The sequence below is a fragment of the Xenopus laevis genome, chromosome 3L, assembly GCF_017654675.1.
Source record: "Xenopus laevis strain J_2021 chromosome 3L, Xenopus_laevis_v10.1, whole genome shotgun sequence".
NCBI classification, from domain to species: Eukaryota; Metazoa; Chordata; class Amphibia; order Anura; family Pipidae; genus Xenopus; species Xenopus laevis.
Genome location: NC_054375.1, coordinates 156,669,388 through 156,681,602, shown reverse-complemented (window position 1 = coordinate 156,681,602; position 12,215 = coordinate 156,669,388). Strand labels below are relative to the sequence as shown.

The 12,215-nt window shown below is 41.0% G+C and overlaps 1 protein-coding gene across 1 annotated transcript in view; it reads left to right on the top strand.

The window, feature by feature from the left end:
• The first annotated feature begins 4,861 nt into the window (after positions 1-4,861).
• Positions 4,862-12,215, top strand: part of cldn15.1.L (claudin 15, gene 1 L homeolog) — a 31,119-nt gene continuing 23,765 nt past the window's right edge. Inside the window, exon 1 of the mRNA XM_018253841.2 lies at positions 4,862-5,477. Coding sequence (XP_018109330.1) covers positions 5,261-5,477 — 217 coding nt within the window. The 5' untranslated portion in view covers positions 4,862-5,260. The remainder of the gene's footprint in view (positions 5,478-12,215) is intronic.

Below are 12,215 nucleotides of genomic sequence, written 5' to 3'. Positions count from 1 at the left end.
CAGTTTTAATAACCCTATTAGGGGCTAAATTTTTGTTCCCACAATTCAAATCTCACCAGTCTACACATGAATTATGCCTAAGGTATATCATAAGGTGATCCTCATGCCATCACATGTAACTGTCAGTTATGTAAAACTCTGTGTTCAGCCTTAATCCATAGGCAAGTAGCAAGGCTTAGAAATAAATAAACACAAGGATATCCTTAAAGCTGGGCCTGTTGCCCATAAAGGATTCTAGAATCTGCATTTTATATGTTGCACCACTGCCGTTACCAAATAACGAGGTTTAACTAGAGTACATAGTGCCAACGGTTTCTGTTTGAACATTATGTTATCTAGATCCATAAAACAATCAGTGATCTGATCAGTGTTGCTTTCTGTTATACACAACCAGGCCAAAGAACCGTGTAATTCAAGTCAAAGTTAATAGATGGTCAAAGCATTACATGGCGAAACAGTCAGCAGGCCAAAAAATAAGGTATTCAAGCCTTCAATTACCAGCTGTCTGTTAAACAATAGCCCATATAATTGATAGTGGCCTTTGGATTTCATGGGAAATTTATTACCCAACTCATGACTTTACTCCTTCAAAGTTAGGTAAAAAGGTGCAGGATGTGCAAATTCTAATACCAAACAGGAAAGAGAGGGCTGGTTTTTACTGAACTTTGACAAAAAGGGTAATTTAAACCTTCATTTCACCTCCATCCTCTGTACATGGTTCATATGTAACAGCTCCCCTTGTCTTACTTCATATCCACATAGTGACCCCCAGAAACCCCCCAATGAAAACACTGTGACCATTAGCCTAGAACAAGGCTATAGGGGTGATTACGACCTCAAGTGCAGAGGGCCATATTTTAAAATAACAATGAAGTGTTTTCCCCATAATTCCAGTTTAATTGTGGTCACAAGGGGGCAATACACCTGCAGTTGCAGTCGCCATGTCAAATTTTTATGAAGTTCCGCTTGCTCTTTGCCACTAATCAGATGCAATTGCGTTAAAAATCCATAGATGGCGCAATTGGCGTCATTCCCGGTGACGTGCATCAGCGCAGTCCTCTGTGGGAACCCTGGAACCGTCTGGTTTGGAAGCGGGTTCCCTGGCGTCGAAAGACATTGTGGTAGGAGGAAGGGGGCAGCACTGAGAACAACTATACAGATCTCGGGGGACTTTGGGGGGAATTTTGCCTGACTGCAACTGCGGCTCCAAGCATAAAATGACACTGTGAACCCCAAAATACCCAGCATAGAACACCTCTGCCACCTTTTCTGGAAAAAAATCTCAGCCTTCCTATATATTTATCTTTTTTCCCTATTAATAACATTGGGATCACTGGCCTTCCTTTATATTTATCTTTATTCCCTATTAATAACATTGGGATCACTGACCTTCCTATATATTTATCTTTATTCCCTATTAATAACATTGGTATCACTGACCTTCCTATATATTTATCTTTATTCCCTATTAATAACATTGGGATCACTGGCCTTCCTTTATATTTATCTTTATTCCCTATTAATAACATTGGGATCACTGACCTTCCTATATATTTATCTTTATTCCCTATTAATAACATTGGGATCACTGACCTTCCTATATATTTATCTTTATTCCCTATTAATAACATTGGGATCACTGACCTTCCTATATATTTATCTTTATTCCCTATTAATAACATTGGGATCACTGAGCTTCCTATATATTTATCTTTATTCCCTATTAATAACATTGTGATCACTGACCTTCCTATATATTTATCTTTATTCCCTATTAATAACATTGGGATCACTGACCTTCCTATATATTTATCTTTATTCCCTATTAATAACATTGGGATCACTGACCTTCCTATATATTTATCTTTATTCCCTATTAATAACATTGGGATCACTGACCTTCCTATATATTTATCTTTTTTCCCTATTAATAACATTGGGATCACTGACCTTCCTATATATTTATCTTTTTTCCCTATTAATAACATTGGGATCACTGACCTTCCTATATATTTATCTTTATTCCCTATTAATAACATTGGGATCACTGACCTTCCTATATATTTATCTTTATTCCCTATTAATAACATTGGGATCACTGACCTTCCTATATATTTATCTTTATTCCCTATTAATAACATTGGGATCACTGACCTTCCTATATATTTATCTTTTTTCCCTATTAATAACATTGGGATCACTGACCTTCCTATATATTTATCTTTATTCCCTATTAATAACATTGGGATCACTGGCCTTCCTATATATTTATCTTTATTCCCTATTAATAACATTGGGATCAACCATTATTTTTTCAAATACCAGTCAGGTGGCAACCCTACTCCCATCACAACATAAAATTGCATTGTCATCCACTTTCTTCTAACCCCCCCCCCCCAGTAAACTCCAGCACAGACTGTGTCTCCCTTCAAAAAACAATACGGTGACTGCCAGCAATTCCAGCACAGGGCAGCACTGTGATTCCCAGCATCAAATAATGATGTGACCCCTAAAGAAATGAAATTTCCAAGAAATTGGTTTAAAATTTAGATGCTTTCTGTAGAAATTCCAATGGAATGTTTTTTGTTTTTTTTTTTAGAAATTAAATTGCGAGTGGATATTCCCATCTCTAGTTTTATTTCACAATGTAAATATCCTCTATCTATTGGTTCCAGGAAAAGCACTGCCCGTGCACAGAGCAAGACGCCAGCTACTGGCAGCTCCTCCTCATTACACCCATTACTTATCCTAGGCGCTTGTTAGTCCCTGCCCCAGCACAGTTCATTTTCTAAGGTCCCAACTAGGATCCATTTCCACGTGTATTTATTTGCAATGTTGGGTGAAGTCCATTCAAATACAGGCAGAACACACACAGCATCGTTTAGTAGTGCCATAATCAAGCATTATACACCAGGGCATGGTTTTCAGAACACGAATCAAACATGGCTGAACATAGAGGAGCCAAAGACCTTTTTATAAGGGTTTTTCATGGCAACTTAGGCAGAACCAGGGGTAGAGTAAGCACAGGCCCCCTGTGCAAAAATAAAGCCTCCCCACCAGGAACCATGGGTGCTGCAGAATGAAACAGTTTATTGAAAAAAGCATCTTCTTATTTTTTAAAAAATAAAAAGGGTAGCTAATGGTGCTTTTGCCCAGGAGAGCCAATCAGATTAGGTGTTGGATTGCTTCTTGGTCACCAGGCCACCGTAAACATCAAAAATCCATTGTAATAAGAGCAAACAACACAGGAATCTTCATTATGTAGCCCATTTAGCAATAGGCATGGAAAGTGAGCCATTAGGTGGTCCCTGCTGTGTCACTGGTAGGAACAATCTCATAACACCTTCTGTCAGGATGGGAGGGGTCAATTGATGGCTTCTTCTGCCTGAAACCCTTTAGAGGAGAGTGGGGTCGACTTGGAGAATCACAGCTGTCAGTGTAGGCATGGGGACAGACTGTCAGCTACTTAGGATTTTGCCAAAGTGTCATTAAGGAAACAGATTGTAGATTCATCTATAATCTGTGTAGATTAAGCTAAATGGTCACATCTCATTATCTTTGGGATAAGAGTCTAAATCACAAGTTGTCAGCACATCACTGAAGAAATCTTAAATAGAGATTATAATCCATGTACATATATATCAATTGTAGGTTGAAAAAGCATAACATTAACAAATGTTTACATGAGATTAGTGTGGAAGGAAGAATATTTTTTTGGAAGGGCAGCAGGTGTGCAGTCACACAGGCAAAGTGTTGGGCCTTGGCCAGTAACATATGTATCTGAGATACTTGGCTGGGCCTTCTACTGGAATGGCCCTGGATATTGTCTGTCATGGTCCTGTCTAATGTAGAATTCATTATGGCACCCTGGGCAGGGATAATGGTGATCAACTTTGATGGCAGGGGACAAGGAACAGGGACACGGAACAGAGTCCAGTAATGTTGTTTATAAGGGAGCCCGATAATTGACTCCAACCTATTTTTAACACAGGTAAGGCAGTTATCCCCAACCAGTGGCTCATGAGCAACATGATACTCACCAACCCCTTGGATGTTGCTCCCAGTGGCCCCAAAGCAGATGCTTGTTTTTGAATTCCAGGCTTTAAGGCAAGTTTTGGTTGCGTAAAAACCAGGTGTACTGCCAAACGCCGTAGGCTGCCAGTCCACATAATGGCTACAAAATAGCCAATCATGTCCTTTCTTTGTCAACCCCAGGAACTTTTTGCATGCACATGTTGCTGTCCAACTCTTTTTACAATTGATTGTGGCTCAGGGGTAAGATTCTCAAGAAATCTGACCTTGAGAATTGTTAAATATTGGGGACTTCAGGAGACCCATATATGTACTACAAATCCAAAACTATACACACAACTCAGACCCCACTAGAACCCACTGCACAAAAGCCCCAATATATCATAGAGGGGTATACAAGCTTGCCCTGCAATGGTGCTGAACTACTGTATAAAATAACTGAGAACTGATTAGCAGCATTGCAATTTTCTGTTCATTGTGTAGAAACTGCAGGTCTGATTTACTAACATAGGTACTATAGATGTATAAGTTGTTATTGGTAATTGCTATGACCTATGTTAATACATCAGCTCCTGTATGTCTAGCACCTTATAGGCACATGTTTAGCCTTTCTATCATTCATGTTGGCTCCATGAGATACCAATAGCTATAGGTATAGCTGATATTAATACATGATAGCACAACCAAGGTTTCCTTATAAAGTGTGGACTTTTTGGCAACACATATACCGCCCATAGTTCTGTGAGAAGCTTTAAGCTGCCTGCTAGGTGGTTTATGAACTTGACAGGAATATTATGCAAGGAGGAGGGGAGGGAAGGAGCAGAGGTAATGCACACCTTCACCAGCTGCCACAAAAGCTCTGGCTGCTTCAAACAGCACTGGATCACTGAGGACTCGGAGCAAAGACACCAGGGCAGATACAGAGTGCAACAGAGCACTGACATCAGAGATCAGAGCAAGCCAGATAACGAAGAGAACAGTCTGATAAGATACAAAGAGGACAGTGGAGTTAAAAGCAATAGTTAGAGAAAATAGAAGACAGTGGCAGTGACAAGGGGAACCAAAACCAGTGAAATACAGTGAGATGTGTAGGCAGTGAGTCCGGCATGGAAGACACAAGGTTGTGATAAAGTGGGCACTGAATAGAAGAGGGAACGGGGCAAAACAGTAAAATCCAAGTCATCAAGAAAGAAGTTTCGACTTGCACGCTTGAACTCAACTGAAAGACATGTCGGTCATCTTGGAGACAATGGGATTCTTTTTTGGGGTGATAGGATCAACCATGTTGGGGATCACCCTCTTCAATGCAAACTGGCGGGTGTCATCAGTCGATGGCAATGTCATTACCACCTCCACACTCTTTGAGAACCTCTGGATGAGCTGCGCCACTGACTCAACTGGTGTCTACAACTGCCGAGAGTTCCCATCCTTGCTGGCACTCTCAGGTAAGTAGGGAGGGTGAACATGCTACCATTAGCTGCCCATGAAGATCTAAGCTTCTGTGCAACCTGGCAGGATTGCGGGTCATAGTGGGGCCTGACAGTGGGTCATAGTGGGTCTGGATTGTGATATATAGTAAGAGAAAGAATGATAATCTCCTTAAGGTGTTTCTACTCAGGCCGCCTTGGTAACAATAATACGAAATATTTGTTAATCAATATATTCTGTATAATTAGGCTCAGTTGCTACTGCAAGTTTTCATTATTTTCAACAGAGGTGTCTTTATACATGAAATATTAACTTAATGGCCCCCCTTTGCTGTAGTGTTTCACGTGTATCCTGAGGAGTCATTTGGTGTTCCCTTCAAATCTTATTCTAACCTTTAGGCTGCTCCTCATCCATTGGTATGGGTCCCCTTGTGGGTAGGGGTTCAGGTGATACAACGTGGGAATATCTGCTTTATCATTTTGATGCCATGATAGAGAACCCATGACAGAAATCTCTACAGAATGTCATGCAACCTTTGTTTTTTGATGATTGTAATCAGGGCAATGGGGCCCATTGGGTGTCAGTTGGTGCAGTGGCTGTGCGGCACAGAGGGTGGTGCAATGGAGGGTCCCTGGTGCAAAATTTTAGTTACTTTAAATAGAATAACGGGAGAAATCTAAGTTAGTCATGAGACTAAGGTGGGCCACACACATATGAAGTGACTGTATAAGCAGTCGACACTACAAATATATATATACAGCAATATCAGATCACGGGATAGTTTCATCCTGGAAACATACCTTATTACATATGGACACTGCAGCTGCAAGTTATGTACCAGTTATGATCATATATACTTCATATATACAGTATAAAACATCTCCTAATACTGCAAACCCCCTGTCAAACATGGAATCATCTTCCTTGTTGTTTTATGACTTCCGTTGAGATATATATCTAAGCACTCGGCTAATGTCCATGAAAACTTTATGACCCATAAAGTGAAATGATATACAGACATTACAGGCATTATTAGGTAATGGTTGGGCCTATAAAGCCTCTAGTCAATTAGTTCTTTCCCAACCTACTCTCTCAGCATAGAGCACACAAGTCCCTTGTGCCACTAGACTTTGTTGCTCTTTGCCTGTGTATGAGAAACATGTATGAGAAATGTTTTAATACCGTGGTGTGTAGAGGGTCATGTTTGGGAAAGTTCTCATTCATCCAGGTCATGGTATATCTATAGAAATAGATAAACGTCTTGAAGACATCTTGAAGACGTTTCACCAGTCATCCAACTGGCTTTCTCAATCCAGAATAACTTGTACATAGGCTCTTGCTTCCCTATATATCCTCTGGAATGTTGCTCCAATCAGCATAATCTGTTTATCATAATCCACAATGATGTCATTAAATTAGGGTCTGATTGTATTAGCAAAATTGGAGCTTTGATGTGTTAATAAACCTTCCAGGGAGAGGTGCCAAACCAGCATTGTATGTGGCAGACAATAGATGTCGCAACCCCCCGCCTCTATTCAAATTTGGTTTTTCAGTTTTTACAAATATGGCTTCTTTAACACCTCTTTTGAACCAGTCGCTCTCCCAGTCTAGAATCTGCACTTGGCAGTCTTCAAACGTGTGTCCTTTTTCTTTTAGATGTAGGTACACTGCTGCACCTGTTCTGACCAGAGGAGCTGACTCTTCTGTGCTGCGCCATATGCGGTTGCAACTGTTGTTTGGTTTCCCCCACATACAAATCAGAGCACTCCTCACCGCACTGCATACACAAGTTATTCTGAATTGAGAAAGCCAGTTGAATGACTGGTGAAATGTCTTCAAGAAAAACACAGCAAGTCCAGTTGATTTGACTTATTCCTGTAGAGAGGCATTGTGTATAGGGGGTCATAAATGATATTTGATTTCTGTTTACTTCCCCTTAAAGCGATACTGACACGTTCCTATAAAAATCATTGGAACGTGTCAGTATAAAGTATGTGCAGCACCCGGAATATTTTTCCTTAAAGCCCCCCTCTCAAAGCCGCCCTGCACTGACCCGACCCTCCGACACTGTTGAAAGACCTTCTGTGCAGTTTCAGTGAGGCTGGGGGTGGCACGAGCTCCGCCCCCAGCCCAGCATCATGGAATTAACCCAGAAGATCCGTTAGTAGTGTGAGCGGTCGGCTGGGCAAAGGTGTGCAGGGCTGGGGGGGGCGACTTTGAGGCAAAATATTCCGGGTGCAGCACATACTTCATACTGACACATTCCTGTGATTTTTATAGGAACATGTCAGTATCGTTTTAAGTCCCTCTAACTGTGTCTTCTAATCTACCTGCTAAGTAAAGGTAGGCACTACAGCCCTCTTGGAACTTGAATAGCAGCCCCTCTGGATACACAGCTACTTATATATATAGAAACTACATTAAGATGTTTAAAGCATCACCATATACCAATTGTACATGTAGGCATATCCCTGTGATCACCAGCCTGCCCCTGCCAACCAAGTGCCATCATGGACCATAATGACCAAAGCATCCTTCTTTGTCTGCAGCCACTTCACAGTAACTTAAAGGACAAGGAAAGGCTTAAAGGAGAAGGAAAGCTACGGAGGCATTTCATTGCCAATAGATTAGCCGCAATAGTGCAAGCTAGAATGCTATATTTATTCTGTAGAATGTTTTACCATACCTGAGTAAAAAGCTCTAGAAACTCTCTGTTTGTTTAGGATAGGAGCTGCAGCATTAACGTGGTGTGACATCACTTCCTGCCTGAGTCTCTCCCTGCTCTGGGCTCAGATTACAGTAGAAAAGGGAGGGGGCAGGGGAAGAGGAACAAACTGATCATGCTCTTGCCCAGGGCAATGAGGTTTAATCTGAAAACAGGAAGTCTGATACAGAAGCCCATGTGTACACAATAGAAGGACACAAATGCAGTGTTTCTTTTGACAGGGGACTCAGAGCAGCATTACTTTGAAGGTTTACTGGTATATTTAGATGGACCTTTCTGATAAGGCTTACTTAGTTTTAACCTTTCCTTCTCCTTTAATCACTTTTTACACCCCCTCCTCCGTAATGATTATTATTGCTAACTTTAGACCATGAGGAGGAGCCCATGTTATTCTCTGCCATCTTCTTTGATGTCCCTGTGGTCCTTTGTGTGGCCTGTGTGCATGAGCAGTAGAGCAAATGAATAGCCTTTAGCGCCTACGTGCCATTTTACTCTACTGGGCATGCTAACAGTCCAGGGCAACGTCAAGAAAGTGAACACCTACAACGTGAAGAAAAAATCCATTCAAGTAAATAGGAAGCAGTTGCAGACACATACGAGTTGGGCTTGTGATCACAGCCATCAAAAACATCCATCACCCTCGGGCAATTCTATACTTAAAGTTGCTTCTCCTTCTAAAAGATACCTCACCCTCTCTTATTGACCTCTATAATATCTTCACACAATTATGAAGATAATGGTGCATCCATTAGGATAAAGCAGTGATCCCCAACCAGTTGCTCAACAACCCCTTGGCTGTTGCACCCAGTGTCTCAAAGCAGGTGCTTATTTTTTTAATTCCAGGCTTGGAGGCAAGTTTTGGTTTTATACAAAACAGGTGTGATGCCAAAAAGAGCCTCCTTTGGGCTTCCAGTCCAAATAGGGCTCTATCTCAGCCTTTATTTGTTACCCAAGAACTTTTTTCATGCTTGTGCTGCTCCTCAACTCTTTTTACAGTTGATTGTGGCTCAGGAGTAAAAAGGTTAGGGACCCCAGGGATAAAGGCTCATGTTATGTTTTTACCAATCTTGGACCTCTCCTGGAGAATGTGCTGGATAATCCCCTTTCCACAGAGAAAGGGGGTGGTACCTGCACAGCAACCCCAGACTATTAACTTAACAAGGGTTAAGTATTGTTTAGAGTACAGTATGTTATAACATTATTTACTCAATATATTTGGCTGGCTTGCACTCAGACAAGAATGCTGTATAATATTCTTATATGGGAAGGGATAATCTGTACAACCCCCTGGTAGATAAGGGTTAATGTAGTTTAGCTGAGGACACTTATGGTGTATAGAGCTGAGGCCAAATGGAAGACTGAGAAAGCGAATTAAAGACCACATTCAGACGCCTCAGCTGCCTCGTTGCATTACGGATGTGGTCCAGTGATACACAGCTGCTTATGTTTCCCAGTTCCAACAATGGAAAAAGTGGCAGCTTAACAAAAAATAAACAAACAAACATAATCTGCTTTTCGGTGAGTATTTCCTTAAAGTGCCTTTAAGGAGGTTTGTGCCAAAAAGCGACACAAAGGGAGCACTTTCTTTCAGTCTCTACACAAATTAAAGGGACGTTGTCATACAAAGATAAAGTGGTGCCTAAAATTGGAGGTTTATGTAAGTAGAACATTGTTAGAAAGTAAAGCCTCTATTTTCTTTGCGTAAAAATGCGTGGCTGACTGAGGCCACTTCAACTTTCTGCCCAAAGTAAAGGTAAAATCACTGGGGGTCTCAAGTTGTTAGGCACCTCCTATGGGCTGGTGTACCTTTTCCTCAAACATTGAACCAGCTCATGGTACTGATTGCTGAACACCGTGCCACCATCTCCTATCTTCTCCCACGTGTCCCCTGTTCCCATTCTAGGAGGGTGCATGCCCTGTATAGAAATCTTAGAAAAAGTTCTGTAGGTTCATTTGCTTACCCCCAAGCCATAAGGGGAAGGCTGAAAGACCAGAAGATGGAGGATGTTGGTAAGGTTCTCAGCAAACAGTATCCAAGGTTTGTGGGTTTTCTGAAGAAGAAGAGGACCAGCCTGGGATTTTTTATGTCTCCTTTAATAGTCAAGGTTCTCTGTATTTAAAATAGAGCATATACATACATCACTATTAAAGTTAATGGCACAGGTAGCACTTCTCCGCCAGCAGAGGGATGGTCAATACCCTTCCCATGGCTGACATGAGTGAAAACTAACTGTCGCCAATCCTGACAGGCAGTTTTCAACATTCTAGGCATTTCAGGACAAAAACTAGAGTTGACAGCTGGTTTCCGTCCATGCCAAAGACAGGAGGCAAGGTGGGAGGTTCCCTGCTAACTGGAATACGCCAATAGAGAAATGCTATTCGTGACATTAGCTTTAAATGCCTGTGTTGTAGTTTAGGAAGTGAAGTTTCCAATGTGTGACATGTTGACTATGATGAGAAAAAAACAGAATTAGGGGCCTAAACACGTATCTAGGGTAATGCAGTAAAAGGAGAAAATCTAGTAACTCATAGCGACAAATCAAAAATTAACTTTCATACAGGTGCTACCTTTTGATTGGTAGTTGTGTTATTATATTAGATTTGCCACCATTTATATTAATTATATTGCTTTTTTTTACCGACTGGGTCCATAACATACCAGTCAGGTAGCAGAAACGCTGTCAACGGAATCAACTTTAAAACAACAACCTATAGTTACATAGTTACATAGTTAAATTGGGTTGAAAAAAGACAAAGTCCATCAAGTTCAACCCCTCCAAATGAAAACCCATCATCCATACACACACCCCTCCCTACTTTTAATTAAAATTCTATATACCCATACCTATACTAACTATAGAGTTTAGTATCACAATAGCCTTGGATATTATGTCTGTCCAAAAAATCATCCAAGCCATTCTTAAAGGCATTAACTGAATCAGCCATCACAACATCACCCGGCAGTGCATTCCACAACCTCACTGTCCTGACTGTGAAGAACCCTCTACGTTGCTTCAAATGAAAGTTCTTTTCTTCTAGTCTAAAGGGGTGGCCTCTGGTACGGTGATCCACTTTATGGGTAAAAAGGTCCCCTGCCATTTGTCTATAATGTCCTCTAATGTACTTGTAAAGTGTAATCATGTCCCCTCGCAAGCGCCTTTTTTCCAGAGAAAACAACCCCAACCTTGACAGTCTACCCTCATAATTTAAGTCTTCCGTCCCTCTAACCAATTTAGTTGCACGTCTCTGCACTCTCTCCAGCTCATTTATATCCCTCTTAAGGACTGGAGTCCAAAACTGAACTGCATACTCCAGATGAGGCCTCACCAGGGACCTATAAAGAGGCATAATTATGTTTCATCCCTTGAGTTAATGCCCTTTTTTATGCAAGACAGAACTTTATTTGCTTTAGTAGCCACAGAATGACACTGCCCAGAATTAGACAACGTGTTATCTACAAAGACCCCTAGATCCTTTTCATTTAAGGAAACTCCCAACACACTGCCATTTAGTGTATAACTTGCATTTATATTATTTTTGCCAAAGTGCATAACCTGCATTTATCAACGTTGAACCTCATTTTCCAGTTTGCTGCCCAGTTTTCTAGTTTAGACAAATCACTTTGCAAAGTGGCAGCATCCTGCATGGAACCTATAGTTCTGCACAATTTAGTATCATCTGCAAAAATAGAAACAGTACTTTCAATGGCCACCTCCAGGTCATTAATAAACAAGTTGAAAAGCAAGGGACCTAGTACAGAGCCCTGCGGTACTCCACTAACAACACTGGTCCAATTAGAAAATGTTCCATTTACCACCACTCTTTGTAGTCTATCTTTTAGCCAGTTCTCTATCCAGGTACAAATACTATGTTCCAGGCCAACATTCCTTAATTTAACCAGTAACCTTTTGTGTGGCACTGTATCAAATGCTTTAGCAAAGTCTAAGTAAATCACATCCACTGCCATCCCAGAATCGAGGTCTCTACTTACATTCTCGTAAAAAGAAATTAAGTTAACCTATAAAACACT